An 18,724-nucleotide genomic window follows, 5' to 3' on the forward strand; every position below is an offset into this window, starting at 1 on the left:
GGATATGTATCAGATTCAGCACCACATACGAAAGTGACCCAGATCGGATTTGAAAATATCGGATTTGTGCCGTTCACACTGTCACACCATGATCGGATATGGGTCGCATAGGGTCAAAAAAGTTGGGTTTGATGCGCTTTCGCCTGCAGTGTGAACGTAGCCTAATAATAATACTTTATTATGATTTTTTTTTTAAACCTTCATTGCAAGGTGCACACATGATGCCTAAGAAAGGGAAAAGAAGCTTTTCATAGTCAATTATATTTGTTCAAATTTCCAAAATGTGAACAAATAGGTGTAAACCATGTTCGTGTAACTGCCAGATGTCACTCAGTGAAACACAGTACAAGTCTGGCTGTAAGGGCTCCACTGCAGTAGTTTTTCCAGATAATAGTCCCTCAAAAAGAAAACAATGCAACAGACTGTCTTTCGTTTACAACGCAACATGACAGTTTCAAACCACTCATTTGCCTGATCTGAAATGGTAAGACTGCCGTACCCTGAGCTAGTGTCTAAACAAACACTAACTCACTGTAATGCAGTAAACTTAACCTGTCAGTCGCAGAGGTTGTGGCATCACTGCTTTGAAAGTGACAAATCACATTAGGGCCCTTGTACGTTTTGGGCTCTGCCCTCCAGACTGCTTGAAGTCAGATTGAATTGAAGGAGCAGAATTCAGCTTCGAGCGCAGTCGCCTGCCAGAGCGGGAATCTGCTGCAGCGCTTGCCAAGCAGACCCTCATGTGTGCGGCCGCATTGCCCGCTTGGCTTCTGAGTTGTTGTTCAGTTTATACCTGCGTCTATGAAGCTGTTTTATTTGCTCGTGCACTTCACATACAAAGTTCTTTTCGTTGTTCATTTATTGGAAATTATTTGGCCTGGTTGCTGAATTTTCCCTGACTGAACCGTCACATTTGATGGTCATCAAAGTTGCAATGCTTGTGATTCATGCCCATTTATTTTTTTCCAGTCAAATATTTTCACAGGAGACACTATGTTATGCACCGTCACTAATAATACACATAACAGGATTGTTACTCCTTCACCTCTCAGCGGGGAAGTCACATCTCAGGGTCACTTAGAGAATGGAGCAGATTCAGTTTCTCGCTCAAGGAAGCATCGAAAATGTAAATGCCCGTTTCACCCGTCTCTTGGCTGCCTCTGCTTCGTGCCTATTTTTTCACCAATTATGTGTATTAGTCTTTGCGTGGGTGTATACACATCTGCGCCTTTTTGGATGCCAGCGCACACGCATGTGTCCTTCCACGTGTGGTTGGCTGTTAGCAGTCCGTCAGCGCTCCTCTGCGTTTTCAGAAGTCTGCCCTCGCTAAATTAGAGCTTGTGTATGACTAGAGGATAATTACCATAGTTATGTACCTGCCAGTTGCCGGTGCCTGCGAGCTGTTTTTAGTGCCACCCCTGACAGAGTGCCACTTGATGGACAGCTTGAACAAAATGGGGTTCATCTACCTCACAAATTCAAGAGTGAGTCAGAGGCAGTGGGTGGGAGTAATGACCAGAATACCTGGGACACGATGACACAGAGGAGGAACTTTTAAGTAGCGAGTTGCTACGAGAAACTTTGTCAAAGACTTTTACACAAGTTGGGTAAAATGTTACGTTTTACTCAAACGTAACATTTTATGATACATTTTATGTTGTTGTTTTTTTTTACAAACGTAACATTTTATGTTATGTTTTATGTTTTTTTTGTTTTTTTTACAAACGTAACATTTTATGATACATTTTATGTTTTTTTTTACAAATGTAACATTTTATGTTATGTTTTGTTTTTTTTTTGTTTTTTTACAAATGTAACATTTTATGTTATGTTTTATGTTTGTTTTTGTTTTTTTACAAATGTAACATTTTATGTTATGTTTTGTTTTGTTTGTTTTTTTACAAATGTAACATTTTATGTTATGTTTTATGTTTGTTTTATTTTTACAAATGTAACATTTTATGTTATGTTTTACCCAAATGTAACATTTTAGCGCTAGTTTACTCCTGTTTTCTTTGCTGTGGAACCAAAAGTGCAATAAATGCTCAATTTAGTTAGATATTGTGAACAATGGACTCAAAAGCTGACTTTATAAAATTTCTCAGCTTTTTTCTAGCAATATATCATTTTATTATACATGATGCTTATGACACTTTCCAAAATTCTTGAAATGAGCGTTGTACTGTTCAATTCGATTTCAGGCTCAGCTGTTTGACTTTTCTGTGCGCTACCGAGTCCCGAGTTTTGTGTAGTGCTTATTCTAATGAGAAGAGCTGCTTTTGTGAGTCCCGGCAGCTGATTATTTTTCTCCCGCTGGAGTTCATGCGGTGTATCTGAGGTCAGCTCCCTCCCGTCCACACCTCTGCCTTCCTGTGTGCCCAACGTCGGCTCAGTCAGCTGGAGGGAGAGTGTATGCCAGGTAGACTACTTCCACCTCATCAACCCTTGCCCCTTCTGTCTCTCCGTCTTTCCTTCAGAGCGATTCACACACAGTGTGAATCATCCTCTTGCCACTTTTCTTCTGCTTATTCACTCCTTCAAACTCTCTCCCCGAGAAACCGGGTCACTATTCGATGCTCACAAAGTCCCCTTGCGTGTCTGAACACATTCAAAATTTATGACCTAATTTTAATGCTGCGTATGGAGCACGTGCCCTTGTAAAAGGTTCTCTCAGGAACTGAGGAGCACTGTGACAGAAATGTGGCGTGTCTCCTCTGTATAATTATCCATACGCAGAGTCCTCCAAGCTTTTATGTTCTTTTTTAATCCAAACTGGCAGCCTGCTTCTCAACAGGTCCCTTCACGCCTCAAGCATCTGTTACACAAGTTTGTTTTTGGCCATTAATGGCCATATAATTGTGTATTCACTGGTGGCCTGTCCCAGTGGTTGTGAGAGTTATGACTGGATTTCTGTGAACAGAAATACCCAAACAACCTTTTTAACAATTACCTTATTCTGTAGAGACTGCACAGAGTGACACAGTAACACCTTAACACTTAGTGAAAAGCATTTATTTTTTTATTGCTTCTTAAATGTATCTGTTGAGTTGCTGTAACATGTTGCCATTCTTTTTTTTTTTGTGTGTGTTTTATTGAGATTAATGGTTAATAAAAGGCAACCACTGTTAAATAAATACACTGTAACTTTTGATCATGCCAGTATTGGTGTAAAGGTCCTCCTGATATGCTTTGCATGCTACCTTGATGCCAGAGGAAAGTAGATTTCTCAGCAAAATTGACCAATTTCCTGCCCATTTCTGGAGGATTTTTCTCTTCAAAGTCCTGCAGTCACCATGTGCAGGCAATTGAGATTCTTCCATTTTTTTGTTCTTTGGAAAAATTAAAGTCATCTTGACCCCAAAAAAACATGCTCAGCTTGCTAGGATAGCAGAGATTTTAAGAATTATGTCAAAGAATTATTAGGAATCAGTATGAGCGATTAATTAAATTCAATCATGTGATATCTGGGGAGATTTTGTCGGAAGTATACGTGCAAACGCCAAAGCAGTGTGTCCTTACATTGCTGCTGAAAAGTTCTATTAAAATCTGTGGCAACTCCTCCGTGTTTTGGGTGACAGTTAAATCAGATGACTTGGTTACTGTGGGGGCTGTGATTTGCAGTCAAATGCTGTCAAGCAGTCTTTATGGTTCTGGTGAAGAATGTGTTTTCTCTCAATGACACGGCAGCCTGAATGAGATGTCAAGAGCTTTCATATGACTAAATTAGGAGTTTGTGCCATTTGCTGGCCGGGTCTGCGGGTATGGCTGTCAGCAGCTTTCAGACTATACAAGGCTTAATTTGTTTAAACTCTGCAGTAGTAGACCGGCAACTTTTATACTCAGAATCTGTTCTGGGTTGGCCTATGTCTATATTTGTGAGCCTTTATTGTTAAATAAAATCAACTGCACAAAATTCAAGATGACATCCGGGGAAAAAAAGACGACAAGGGAGTCAGCGAAGTATGGTTACCTAACTGAAGTATATTACAAATGAAAAACCAAACAAAGGAAACAAGTGTGGTGGGAAAGGGAATGCTGTTGTTCAGACTGCCAAGCAGGGGAAAGAGTGTGAGAGGGGCTGGATTTGGCTTTTAACAGGTGCCGGTTGTATTATGTTGAAGTAGAAGTAGGTTTCCAGTATTCCTGTTGCTGCCAAGCTGCCTAATTATTCGTTCTAGGACTGAAACTTCAAAGGGTGTCCAGTAAAACCAGATTCAAAGTCAAAGCATTGCAGCATCTAACCTTCCAGGTGTCTGTTAGCTAGAGATGAGTATTGATAAGATTTTCACGATTCCGATTCCATTTTCGATTCTGTTTAATGATTCGATTCTTTATCGATTCTCTTATCGATTCTTTTTTTTTTTTTTTTTTTAAAAAGGAGAACACTAAGGTCGATTAGCTTAGAACTTTGTTTTATATCTTCTCTTTGAACAAGATAGAAATTTAGGAGTAACATGGCCTTACAAACCCAACAGTGAGATAAGAGATCCACAGTCTACAGCTCTTCAATGTACAAAAAATTGTAAATGTAAAATAATAAAATAAATATTCTTCTGTAGCAATAACAAAGTATAACATAAATTATTCTGTAGCAATTACACAAGAATATCCAGTAATGTCCCTGCCTACAATTAAACACATTCACTTACCGAAAATCATCTGCTGTGGCAAATGGGTGCAAGCCTTTGACCACAAACTTAGTCACTGCTCGGTGACATTCGTCTATCCTGGCCTGAAAGGAGACGCTACCGGTAGACTGCAGCGACAACTGCCAGCATCTGAGCCAGACTCTGTCTCTCATCATGGTCACCTAAACGCACAGTAATGGCAGGTTTTGTAATAAGGCAGATGGCGCTAACATAATATGCACTGTTAGTTGATTATTTACCTGCCGCATTAACGGGAGAGGACGTGCAAACGTTACCGCTGCTGCTGGGTTGAGATTCACGAGTCTGGAGCGGAATTAAAAACACGACATTCATTTAAGGTTATCGCGTGTTTTGTGAGCAAATGCTTTTGCATATTCGTAGTGTTTCCTCCCTTAAATGAAATATCTACTTTGCAAGCATTGCAAGTTGCCCTGTTGTGATCCGTTCTCATAAAGTATAACCAAACTTTTTAGCGTTTGAGCCGCTTAGGCGCCGTGTTTCCTGCCAGGTAAATGACGCTCCGCAACGTGGTGAAGTCATTCGGGGCGACTGGAATCGATAAGGGAATCGTTTGCAAAAATGGCAAACAATTCCAAGGAATTGAAAGAGTGGGAACCGGTTCTCAACAAGAACCGGTTTTCGATACCCATCCCTACTGTTAGCAGCTTTAAGGCCACTGTGAGCAGGTCTTCTCGGTTGAACCTAATGACTCTTGGGTCTGTTTTCATCCACAAAAGGAGGTTAATGGACTCTCTATATACATTTGCAGCACGATCAACCTGTGCTTTTATAGTTAGGTAACTTTGGATGGTAGGCAGAGGATGTTATATGTTCAAAACACTCAGCAATGGCTGAAATGGACATGGAGGAATTTACTGGTAAGGCTTCCTTACAATTTGGCATACGTGACAGTTTTTATGAGTATTTTGCAACATTTGATTTCCCCCCAAAGGCAGTAAAAATGTCTAAGCAGTTGGTTTAAAGCTTTATTTCCCCCCCATATGTCCCACCAGGGAATACTCATGGTGGATGCAAAATATCAATGACTGGCACCTGGAACAACAGCTTGGTGCACATGCTCAAATCAGCCTCACAAGCTCTTTCAAAGGACTGCCACTTCCTCACAGGCACATCGTTGGTGTCGTCAAGAAATATCTCTGAAACTTTAACGCTTCTTTTTCCACTTTAAGATGAATCCTTTTGGCTTCAACTGAAGAGCAGAGTCTGACAGCGGAGGATAAAATTCGGTTGAATCTGTGAAAGTAGCTGTAGACGCAGCTGCATCTACAGCTGTGCAAGGCCCCTGAGGTGGAGGAGCAGTCCTGCGTATACCATTTTAAGTTGCAGTAGCTGTAGGAGCATCAGTGCTTTCCTTTAGATCTTTATCCCTGCTATTAACTCAAGTATACTAGTAACTGGAAAGAGCTGCATAATCTTTAGTAAACAGGTTATGCAACTCCTCAGAGAAACCCTCAGTAAATATATCCATCTTTGCCATACTAGAGACACCATTAACCCCCTGAGGGCCTCGAAGATACCAAAACCTAACCTCCCAAATAATGAAATTGATAGAGGAAAAACTCTGGATGCACCTGGATCTTCCTGTTTTACATCCAGGCCCAATGAGAGCAGCATGATGAACAAAAACATGGTTTCTAGGGTGAAACATAAACATACCTGAACTTGTGAATTTCTTCCAGATGCATTTTAGCCTGGAGCGTAGAGTCCAGTTAACCCTGCGGGTCTAGACAGAAGTATAGCTGTGCAGTACAATAAAAGTCTGATCGGTGAGAGGAATAAACTCAAGAGTCCACGAGTAAATTATTCGTGATTAAATGAGAAATGCAGCAGTTGTGTAAGTCCTCTTTTAAAAAATGAATTTTTCTCTTTCCCCCTGAACGTCTGGAACGGCCAGTTCCTCTGCGTGTCATGAGATGATTAGTATTGGGTGTGAATGGTGCGCCACTTCCCCAAGACGCGAAAATGAGCGCCTGTCACCTCGAGTTATTGCTGATGTGCTGGCATTTTGGAAATGCCGTGGTATACGCTCTCGGTCTCCCCTCCGTCCACCCCTTCTGTCTCTTGTTTCATGTCTCACTGCTTCGGGGTTAATGAAATGCCCCTGTTGACGAGCCGGAATGAAGGATTGTTAAGTCCGTACGAGCTTTCAACTTCCTCCTACGCATTTTCTCAACCTGTGCCTCGCTGCATGACTGAGCCCTGGCGACGCATCACCGCTGGCTAATGTATTCGACTGGAGTGCTTGTGAGGAGCTAGTGCTTTCATCAGGATGTGTTTTTTGTTATTGTGATTCCCTTCTTAATCATTGCACTCCTCGATCAAACACATGTAAATATTAAGCCTAGCGTCTTACTCCGAAAGATAATACAATTTAAATCCCGAGGGCTTCCTCTTTCGCAAACTGTTCGCTCACACTTCACTCGAAGATTTGTGACAAAGTGTTTTCTGGCTTTGGATGGCAAAGTACACACACACACTCGCCAAATGTACCAAATATGTGTGCAGTTACTTCTGTACTGTGGTTGGTGATGCATCACCTGACAGCTGACTGATGAATCACTGACCTTTTACTCCTGTCCTCATGGGTATATCGCCATCTCATGAAACTGCGGTGGTCTGCTGCTCATTGACACTTTGGTTCTCACCTGAGTTATGACTACGTGGGAGTGCGATACAGACAGCACAGGAAAGACGGGAGACGGCTCACCCAGAATCAAAGATCCTTCATCCCTCACCGATTCCCTTGCACTTCCCCTCGCTTTTTTAGTTGCATTCTTTGATCGTGTTTACAGTGCGGTTGTTTGTGAGACTTATCTGCAGCTTATCCTTGGGCAGTTTTACCCGAAGCTAGAAAAGTTAGCAAAGCAGTTTCCACACTGAGGAAGTTTCAAGTATGAAACTGCAGAACTGCAATGGGAGCAGACAGTTCGCCCATAATTATATGAAAGGCTGCTGCTACTGTGGCTGAACTAAACAGACTGATCAGCAGAAACGCTTTTAAGCTGAACTACATGGCGTCCCCGTGTAGCAGTAAGGCATCAGACTCCCACAGCAAGGGTGTGAAGTGCAAGTCCCCCCCTTTCTCTTTTTTTCTATGTTGATGTCACTGCTCATATGTGTCTGGGTGGCACATGAATGAGTGTGGATTATTAGGAAGGCCATTTACAGAAAGCAAAAGCTACGGCTTTCTTCTAATAGGATCAACGTTTCGGTGCTTTCTGTCTGTGTAAGGTTATGAAGCGGCTAATGTTTAAAACATGCTCTGCAGATCCGGCGTGACCCTCTTAAATAAATGACTGCATTGCCAAGAGAGGGAGTCATCTTAGGATTAGCTTTGCTGTGGGGGAAATGCTCTGTAGACTGTGACTCACACTGGCTGGTAGACAAGGATGCACATCGGCGTGCAGATATAGACAAACTAAACATCAATAAAATGACAAAGATAAGCGACATGAGGCATATCGTCATACGGCTCAGACTGAAACGGCTCATACATCAGTAAATATCTTCTGCTGGAAACGAGTGCGTATAAACGACAAAAACATGCATCTGCGCAGCATTTGTGTGGCAGAATGAGCACATCACCCCCCAGCTTGATATCCCATAATTGCCTTCCAAAAGGTCCAAAGCTTTACCGTCCCACCAGCAGCATCTTGCCGCTCTGTTAGTTAACAAGGCTAGCCGGCAGCAGGAGGAGGTTAGGTGCCCTGCTCCATACGTTAGAATGTGCTCCAAGAATTCCGATGTTCAAGCTGGATTTAAGTCTTTCTGCTCATTTGTCCGATGATTATAAATCCATGAGCAGATTGTGCATGAGGTCAGATGGGGGGAAACACAAAGATGAGAATATCTTCTTTGATTCAAATACCAAATACACCTTATAACGACTCTACACTATTGAATATACACAGCTTAGCCAAAATTGTATAAGTTATTGTTCAAGATAGCTGATTTACTTGTTGCAGCATTGAAAAGCCTGAACAACTACTACAAGGCTGAAATCGTTATTATATCCATAAAATAAGTTCCCTGTGCTTCTATAACATCCTTTTGTTTAACAAGTGCAGATGCTTTTAAAAATTCAGTGTGAACTTCAATGCGCAGGCTGGCTGAGTCAGCTAAAGTGCTGCCACCCTCAAGATACCAACCAAACCAGCTTTAAAAAAACATGCAAAATGCAGGTCTTGTGAGAATTGGTGCTTCAAAAAAGAAAAGAAAGAACTTTTCACATTACTCAGCTTGTACTCCAGCTACAGCTGCTTTGAACATAGCAAGGTTCATCTTTCCTTTACAACTAATAATTGTTTTAACCGCGTTAATATACGTTCGTGAAGCGAAGCTCGTCATAAAAGCATTCGACAATTCCACTACTACTTGTCCAACACGTGTGTCGTGAGGAGGCGTGTGACCTCTAAACAACGCACAATGCTTTGACCTTGCTATTTTTCCTTTGTATTGCTGCTAAGTCACTGACGAATTTCCAAACAAGTCTGATTAAAAATAGTTTTTGAGACTTATATGTGATGAATTTGATGGTTTCTGACCTCTACTCCATAATGCACTTGGCCTTCCTCTGGTTTGGACTCAGGAACTGCCAAAACAGTCAGGACCCTTTTGGACTCCTTTTATGGTCAAGCTCTTGGGGGAAAGTACCAAGTGTGGTATGGAGGGGGAGATTTGCCTAATGTTTGGAGAATGTGTTTTTAAACAGGCTCAGAATAGCTTCATTTACTTCATATAACTAGATATGCTTATGATTGAGTTGATTTTGGTACTCAATTGCTGGTTAATTGTTATTTCCTGCAGTGGGCGGAGCTACTGATTATATAGGCAGGACTCCTCTTGAGTAGCATAGTGAGTCAGGCCATGATAGTAAGGAGACCACTGTAGCGATGGGCCAACCGAGGCCTTGTGAAACACTAAAACGTTTAGAGCAGATGCGTCGAATTTGTATCGAGCTTTTGAAACAATTTGACACCCGTCTCCACAGTGACACCTTCTGGCCATTTTTGCTATATCACATGGTGATAATGCTAGTTTTTTAAGCAACACAGATTTTGCGCGATTCTAACCAGTTATTAAAAATAACCATAATTAGGACATTTTGGAGAAATCTCCGTACAACAAAACAAGAAAAACTTTGACTGTAACAAATAGTGTGTTATCAAATTAAATGCACAATTTATACAATCTACAGAGAAGAGCTTATTTTCATAACCACATAAGTGTTGTGGATATATACGTAAGCACAGTGCCCCATTAATCTTTGTGTTTTATCTACAGTGGAATGACGTGTGAATGAATGTAGCTTTTTGCAAATTGGAAAAAGTCAAAAATCATCACATACATGTCTACATGAAACGCTTATTTCATGTAGACATGTACACAACGGGATTTCTTTTTTAAATAAAGGTGCAGGTTTACAACTTGGCACTAGACTAATGGTTCATGTTACACATCACTGATGTATGTTTTGACCGCTACGGTGGGATTATCTGTTGCCCTGCGGTTACTATGGGTTTCACTAACTCAGCTGTCAATAGGTTCCCAAAAACTACCCTTTGCTGTGATTGTTGCTGCTAACAATAATAATAATAATGACGATGGTGACTTTTAAGCTTTCTGGGAGTTTTCGGTGTCACTAGGTTTTTTCTACACACTGTCAATAGAGGCTAGAAACAGACAAGCCGCTTGTCAAAACTGGGGTCAAAAGCTCCACAAATAGCCACGTCATGTGATCAAGTGACGTGGGCATTTTGAACCACAAAGCAGGCTTTCAAAACATCTGTGTAAGCTCAACACAGCGTCAAAACATCAGCATCGGGCATCCCGTGCCTGGTTGCAGCTCCTCTTGGGGAGTGTAGCCTGTCAGGCCCATGATGGTGAGCAGGCCACAGTGGCTGTACTGCCAGGGGCCTAACTGAAAGGGAGTTAAGGCTGGTGCAGAATTGTTTCGTCAGTTGTTAAGTTTAGTTTTGGTTCATTATCATCCAGTTTTAGCCCAGTCTGCATTAATAATAAACTTCAATTTAAGCCCTTTCCTTAACCGGGTTCACTAGATTTTGCAGATCCTGCTGAGTGGTGTGTAGGTAGATGGCTCATCATCAATCATTCATACTGACATTTCCTTTGATCTAATGTCTCTCTGTGTGTTTATTTATACACACACTCTGTGTGACGGTGTGTATTTCTCTGTGTGAGCGTCGAGCCGAGCCTGCACGAGTGCAGTTTCATGCCTGTGCTGAGGTGGACGTCTGGGGTGTGCATTTGCGATGGTGTGTGTCCGAGCTCTGTGCGCAGGAGAGAGGGTTTAGACAGGTGCCGTGCTGCAGGTTTAATGACCTGAGGTGTGGCTGACTTCTCTTTGCCAATCTGAATCTCTTCCCTGTGCCCAACAGAGTGTGACACAGTCTGAGCGCATGGCTGGTGACAGGTGGGGGCAGGTGGGGGCTTCGTGACAAACTAAGGCAGAAGGAGAAAGTCTGCGTATTTCCTCGGGCTGCATCTCCACCTGAATGCTAAGTGTTTGAGAAGAGTTCTTATACTGACAGGCAGCAGCTGCCAACATGCACCTTGAAAGGTTGACTAAGCACGTGCTCATAAGCATCATACACGACACTCTCACACGCGTGCACTATAGCAACAGAAGACAGTGGGCCATGGCTGTTTTCAGAAAGGCCAAACTCAACCACACCATCATCCAAATCCCATCCCTACCCTTTCTCTGAATCTCCACTCATTGTGGTAACTGAGACCGCAGGCATGCCTCCAATAGCTCCCACAATGCACCAGCACAAATTAGTTTTCACCCCCTTCCCGCTCCTCTCCTTCCGTTGCTCTCTGTTCCTTGCTTTATTTCTACTTTTCTTTATTTTGCCCTCATCTCCTCCGCCCCAGCTCCTGCTCCCTCCCCCTGCTCCTGCTCCCGTCCAGCAGGGCCCACCTGTCAGCTTGTTTCTTTCAGTCAGTCAGTCTTTTCCCAACATAACTGCTGATGTAAGTGCCTGCAGCTCCCGCCCATATGACTGCATAGTGGGAGATGAGCCCTACGTTCAGCTAATGGCTACCAGTAGCATCAAAACAATATCAAATTGCATTGACGTTGTAGTAATAAATGAAATATGCATCTTACTGTCATCCCGTCTGTTCTCAGAAGCCTTTCATGTCTGGCTGTCGGCCAGAGCGTTTCTCAGAGGGAGCTTTGTGTGTTTTAGCAAATTGCAACTTGCTTTTTATGCTTTGAATGATGACGCGGGTGTCATTCAGAATACATAAGTGGACAGTGATGGATTCTCATTGAACTCAGGATGTGCATGTGTGTGTGTTCCATCGATTGGTGGTCAAGACCACACATGACTCCATCTAAATGATACACAACACTGAAAACCTGTTTTCTCCACATATACATTTTTTTCCTTAAGCAACATCTTATTTTCAAGAAGTACCTCCTTAGCAGGGTTTTAATAGTTTTGCAATTTTCATTAGTTTTTATTTTTATTTAGTTTTGACTTCAGATTTTCAATTTTATATCAGTTTTAATTCGTTTTTACCAATTGTTTGCTAGTTTAGTTTAGTTTTTATTTTTTTTAAAAATCCTTAGTTTCAGTTTAGTTTTGATTAGTTTCAGTTATAGTTTTAGTTGTGTTTGCAATAATTAAGTGTAACAAAATCCCAGTTTCATCATATCAGTCATTCTCTTCTGCTCATCCTTGGGTATGTTGCTATTCCAGCTACCATACTGCACCCTGGACAGGTTGCCTGTCTGTCGCAGGGCTAACATGCAGAGACAGACAACTCACATTCCCACCTATGGGTTCTTTAAATAAATAAATAAAGGCAGATGAACAACCATTGATACCAGGCAACTATAAAATGTATATCTTGGCCCCAATGAGACTATTAACTCTCGCAGCACCGGGTGTTCGTAATTGTGGTTCAAGTGAATTGATAAACTTTTTGAAGGTAATTGACTCACACAGTTGTGTAGATATCCCCGTCCTGTTGTCTCGGGATGCATCACGCTGCCTTGCCTGGGGTTAGCTTCTGTTTTAGGTAAGCTAGGTTAGCCTTCTTGTGTGAGCTTTTCAAGTGCACTTTAAGGTTTGTGGGATTTTTTTCCCTTTAGAAATGTCCCTCATAATTTGTCTCTTTCCACTACAAGACACTTGCTTTATCCAAAACACAGTCATATTCAAAGTAATCCCAAATTGGACTCTGGCGCTTTCTTCCGACTTTTCCTGACATGATTCTGCGCGTGGACGGAGCAGCAACACAGACGACTCGACTAACGTGCTGCCACCTGCTGGCATAATGAGACACAGCAAGAAAAAAATCTGGAAACTAAACTTCATTTTCACCCTTGACTATTGTATGACACGCACACATCAATGAAAACTAAACACATTTTTGCTATAAATTCAGTTAATTTTAGTTAGTTTTGTGAACACTCATTCCAGTTTTAGTTAGTTTTCCTTTTTTTGTTTTTATTTTTATTTCCGTTAACGAAAATGTTTTTTCACTTCTAGTTTTCGTTATTTCGTTAGTTTTCGTTAACGATAATAACCTTGCTCCTTAGCCACATAAACTAGTAAAGGGGGGAGTACACAGGCTGTCATAAGGGACAGGGTGAACATGTATTGCCTTAGAAGTTCTCAGGGTGATAATCGCAGGCGCCACTAAGCCTCCACAATTTGATTGGGGGGGGGGGGGGGGTGAGGGATGTGTAGAGGACATTTATCAACATGACACAGGACACAATGCTCTTTGTTTGATTGGTCAAATTAGTGGAAGCTTATTTGCTTTCACTGCAAAATCCTTTACAGGGCTTTTCTGTTGTGTTAATTAAGCCGGAGCAAGAATTCTGCATGCCACTTGCATATTGGGTTTGCAAAGAAGAGAAGGAGATCATTGTTAGTCCTCTTTTTCCTCAGAGGCATTGTACTTGGGTTCTCTTTTTTTGGGCTTTTTTTTTTGTGATTCGCACCAAAGATGAACTTCTTAAATATATATTTGCTAAAATTAGTTTGGTTTAATTTCCCTCTGACAATTAGCTCGGCTGAATGCAAATTCTCCAGAGTTTTTCCTCTGTGGAAGCTGGAGTATTGCCAGCACCCAGTGTTTTGTTGTAGGAGAGATCAGACTTCCTGCAGCAGCCCTCTGATTTTGTCGGATGATGAGAGAATTAGGGTTGTATTAAGTCCGACAATTGCTTTTTCTCAACGTGGGCACAATTTCTGTTGACTTATGAATTTGCAGTTTTTATGTAAGCCTTTAAAAATAAAACCCTTTCAGGGCAAGAAAAGCATTCTCCTCAGGTCTCCTGGGTTAAGTGAGTCCTCTGGTGTTTTTTTTAGCAAAACAGTTTTTCCTGTGATGTTGATTACAAGTTATTGTATGTATGGTTGGTTTTGCAGTTAAGCTGGAAATATGTTGAGACAGGAGGATGTTTTTTGGGCTTAAAACAAGCTAAAAAGCAAGGCTGGAAAACCCTCAAGCTCTCAGGATTTGGAGAGCTGTCATGGGGTTATTAATAAATAATAAATAACACAATAAATCCTGTGCTGACATCTTATTGGACATTTGTGCTTACATGTCGACATGTAAGTTCTCCATTTAATACTTAACCCACCTCGTTTCCTGCTTGTATAGCCTGCCATGTGCACCCGTTACACAAACTGAGAATCGCTGGTGCTGTAGCCTCACGCGGACTCTACCTCTGTCCTCTAATTAATCAACCAAATCAGCCATCAGATAAGGTGCGACCTCCCGAATGTTAACCAGTCTTGTTTCCTCTGAGTTCATTCAGAGGCTGTTTTTGTTTTGAAACAACATCACAGCAAAATGCCATGACACAGAGCAGTGCCGTCTCCCACTTCCTCAAAAAAAGCATCGCTCATCTTCCTCTGTGGCCTGTTTTATGTCATTTGCCATTTCGCTGAAGCTTTGTTTGGCCTGCTAGTTTTTAGATGCCGCTCTGGCTGATCTGTTCCACCAAGGTTCAATGTGTGCGCAGCTCGGATTAGAGGCTAACATAAAGTGTTCAGAACTTGGGTTATGTAGCACAATTTCTTTTATCAACATGTTTTATTTGAGGCAGATATGAAATGAAAAAATACAAAAGCATTAGCCAATAGGATATCGAGCATATGATCATGTGACCAGTTGTTGCAATAATCACATGAGAGGAAAGGGCATCGATCAAGTGGGACATACGCAACACTGTATTAGGTCCCTGAATTAAAGAATCTAAAGCACTATAAATCATTTTTTTATATAAACGAGATCATTGTGAAAGCTTATTAATTAAATGTTCCTCATCCATGCCTGTAAGGGATGTTATATTTAAATATAAAAATTTAAAATACTTCTTTCTCCTAAGAAAATTATCATTACCACTCTGTGGCTGTCGATGTGTCATTGAAGGGGATTATGTTATAGAAATTCATTCATTTGGTGACTTTTGGTTTTCATTTTGATCTGTATAGTTTATTTCTTTGTTATAACATATGTTTTTTTTATTTGTGTTTTTGTTTCATTGTAAAGGAAGCCAAGCTGCGCGAGCTGCTGGATAACAGCACGCTGTCGGGGAAGTTGGAGAGCAGGATGCTGACGGTTGTGAGTGGCACCGACATGGTGAATATCACCTACCTGAACTTCATGGCGTTCCAAGAGGAGATTGCAAAGGTAAAAAAGAAAATCATGCATAGCAGCAGCAAACAAAGTAACTACTTTTTTATTGTATATAACCTGGACAGCCACAAAAAACCACAGACAGGTGAAGTGATTAATAACTTTGACTTGTGCAGTGGCATCTCCGGCATCTACAGTGGTGAGTGGGATATCTTAGCCAGTAACTGAGCAGTCAGGGTGAGGTTGTTGCCCTACCCTATACTCACCCATCATGTGGGCAACCAGGCATCATTCACCTGGAAGTGTGAATGTGAAGAATAGTGCATCGTAATAATTGTATTAATGTAGGGTCTTTACCTTACAACAGCGGTCTCCAACCTTTTTTGCGCCACGGACCGGTTTATGCCCGACAATATTTTCACGGACCGGCTTTTAAGGTGTCGCGGATAAATACAACAAAATAAAACTAGTACCGGTACCGAAAAAAAGAAGATTTATTCATAACACACGTGAAAAGACCCAGGAAAACCGAGTTAACAATAAAAACGATAACAAAAAAAACCTGAAAACCATACATTTCACACCTGAGCCTCAACTCTCGCGGCCTGGTACCAAACGACTCACGGACTGGTCTGAGGCCCGGGGGTTGGGGACCGCTGCCTTACAATATAAACTGTTTTGAGGCAACTCAAAACAGTTGTTTTGTATTATATAAATAAAATTGAATTGAATTGAAGGCAAGCTGCCAGAAACAGTCTGGATAATGTTTTCCTGGGATCCTTGGATTCATGTGGATGTTGATCTTAAACGTACCACATACCTAAACATTAGTGCAAACCAAGCTCGTGTCTGAATTGCAAAGGTACTCTCTGACGACATTAGAGTTTTTCATAGGGGCAATGAGTCGCGGAACGCTGTAAAAAGTGCTTGGGAATGGTTTTAAGGAGCATGACGAGGCTTCCAAGATGTTAACTTTGCCTTCAGATTCCACAGATGTCAGTTCATTTAGACATCTGTGGGTTGTGCTGGAAAAAAACTAGTCAGATCTGTGAATCTGCTGCTGATGAATTAGTGAATCTACACCTCGATGGGTCACAGCTGTTTAGGCTCTTTGATGGGGACTTGCTCTATAATATGCATGGGGTTTAAATGTTGTGCCTATTTTTTTGTATATGCTATTAAACTAAGGCATTAAAAGCAATAAATAATATTCTCAAAGAGTGAAAGCATTTCTTAATAATTGTTTATTATTAATTGATTTAGGAGGCCATTTCTTTTTTTAGGATCATGGTGAAAACCTGCATCATAAGTTCATCGTCAAGTCATTTACCACTCTGGAAAATTATGAAAAATGATCAGCATACCTACTCAGTATGCATGAACTTCATTTATTCCTGACACATGGCAGCAGAAACTGAACACAAACTTCCAGCCTTCAGCAGTTATCAGCATCAAAGCACAAATGAGTTCACCGCCGCTCTCTTTCCTGACTTTAGGTGTGTGTGTGTGTTTTATTTCCTGCAGGAATGGGCAGAAGAGCTTTTCAACCTGGCGTCCAACCTCTTGGTGCAGAACATGTCCAGAGAGGCGTGCCTCGAAAAAGCGTACGTCACCGGATGCATGCACACGCGCACACGCAAGCAGTCTCGAACAAAATGTAAATCTACAGTCCCCAAGATAGATATGAAAATCGGGTCTGCAAGCACTAGAAATGTCACTCATAGCAGGAGTCACATTAGGGACCTGATGTATTTTACATGAACAAAAATGGTCAAATGTTATGTAAAAATCATGCGAAACCATCACGTAGCATTTACACCTTCACCAAAGCACATTTGTGCTTACATTGTTCACACGCTGCAGTCTACAACGCAGCCTGAGCCGCATTTTTCACACATCAACGGAGGAAGTAAGAACAGACGAAAGCAGAATTATCAAAACAGCTGGAAATATGTTTATACCAGTTTATAAAACACCCTGCATGCGTCAGTTGTCTTTTATTGCTTCCCATATGTGAGCGTGCGTTTGTTTGGTGCTGTAGTGTATGCTTTGTCTTACAGTAGTGACATATAGTAGATTCCAGGCTGACTCGGTGAGCCGAGCTTTTGGTTGAATTGGGAAAAGAGAGGAAGAGAGGGCGAAAAACAGGAAGCCAGTATTTTGTCAGTTCCAGGGTATTACATAAATCACTGATTATCCTTATCAGTGGCTCTATGTCCATGACCGCTTTCATCATCCTTTGCCCTCGTGTCACCTCTGATTCCGAGCGAGCGTAAATATGAACGCAAATCATTTTTTGCTGGACTCCCAGCTGTCTGCTGTTTATCAGTGAACAGAAGCCATTAACGTGCACCCCCGAGGAGCTAATTGACTTATGAGACAATAAAACTGGTCATCGACCACATAGTGCAGATAGAGTGGAATAGAACTGAATACGGCAGGTCTCGCGGTCACGTCGGTTGCTCGCAGCAGCAGTTCTTGTACACTCCTTGCTTACAAATAAGGCAATTCTTTGCCATACCGCTGCTGCAGCACGAGGATGCTGCCTCCCCGAAGTGATGTTGATGTTTCTCCGCGTGTGGTTAATTCTCATCGCTGTCTCTTAAAGTAGTGATACTGATTTTGGGTGGTGGGTTTTCTGAGGAGCAGCGTAGCTGGGCAGCGTTCTCATCAACGGGAAACTAAACAGAACCCAGCAGGTTTTTTAAATGACCACTTGCTGAAAGGTGTTGAAATCAGAACAATTATAATTGAATACCCTCCTTGGATAACACAGCCCTCAATTACCAAACATGGCAGGGTTAGAACTGCGCGTTTTACTCTGTGTTGCTCTGTCTGGAAACTTGGAGTTGAGCAGCGTCATCTAACTGCTTATGTCTTTGGCGTCATCTAATGAAGAAATGAGTAAATGAGTAACGTCTAGGATTAGCTAGAGTGGGTACGTGAAGAAGAACAGAGAAAGTAGTGAGGTAAACAGAAAAGGAGACAGTGCGTAATCTGTTTCCCCCTTTCTCCAGTGTCATAATGAATAATACAAGCATCTCTGAGTCGGATGGGGGCATTGAAAAACACTTCTTCCCTTCCTTGTTTGGGAGCCTTTCGATCATTCTCTTTAAAAAAGAAAGAAAGAGAGAATAAAGCCTCATGCAGTGCTACTGGCTAATGTTATCCCAACCAAAATTTTGTTTATAGCTTTTAAAAAAGAAGAAAAAAACAACAACTCCCCAAACTTTGATCCCAATTGACAATTAAAAGTCACCAGCCTATTAGCCTGAGGCAGTCGCCAAGTTCTGTCAAGTGGACACTGTAATGGATATTAATTATTAGCCAGCAGCCACTTAAAGCCCAGCCTACGATGATGGCTCCTGTTGCAGCCGAGCTATTTATAGGCCAGGTTACACACTGCCTGTGCATTGCTGCTGCAC

At 41.7% G+C, this 18,724-nt stretch overlaps 1 protein-coding gene across 5 annotated transcripts in view; it reads left to right on the forward strand.

Moving 5' to 3' along the window:
- Nucleotides 1-18,724, forward strand: part of plcb1l (phospholipase C beta 1-like) — a 145,008-nt gene that overhangs the window by 66,286 nt on the left and 59,998 nt on the right. For all 5 annotated transcript variants that reach the window (XR_014869523.1, XR_014869524.1, XM_085133667.1 and 2 more), the window contains 2 exons: nt 15,213-15,353; nt 16,824-16,903. Coding sequence is in view for 3 of the 5 variants with exons in the window: in XM_085133667.1 (XP_084989793.1) it covers nt 15,213-15,353; nt 16,824-16,903 (221 nt within the window). In the remaining 2 variants the exon portion in view is untranslated. The remainder of the gene's footprint in view (nt 1-15,212; nt 15,354-16,823; nt 16,904-18,724) is intronic.

Source organism: Neolamprologus multifasciatus, chromosome 15 (genome assembly GCF_963576455.1).
Source record: "Neolamprologus multifasciatus chromosome 15, fNeoMul1.2, whole genome shotgun sequence".
NCBI lineage: Eukaryota > Metazoa > Chordata > Actinopteri > Cichliformes > Cichlidae > Neolamprologus > Neolamprologus multifasciatus.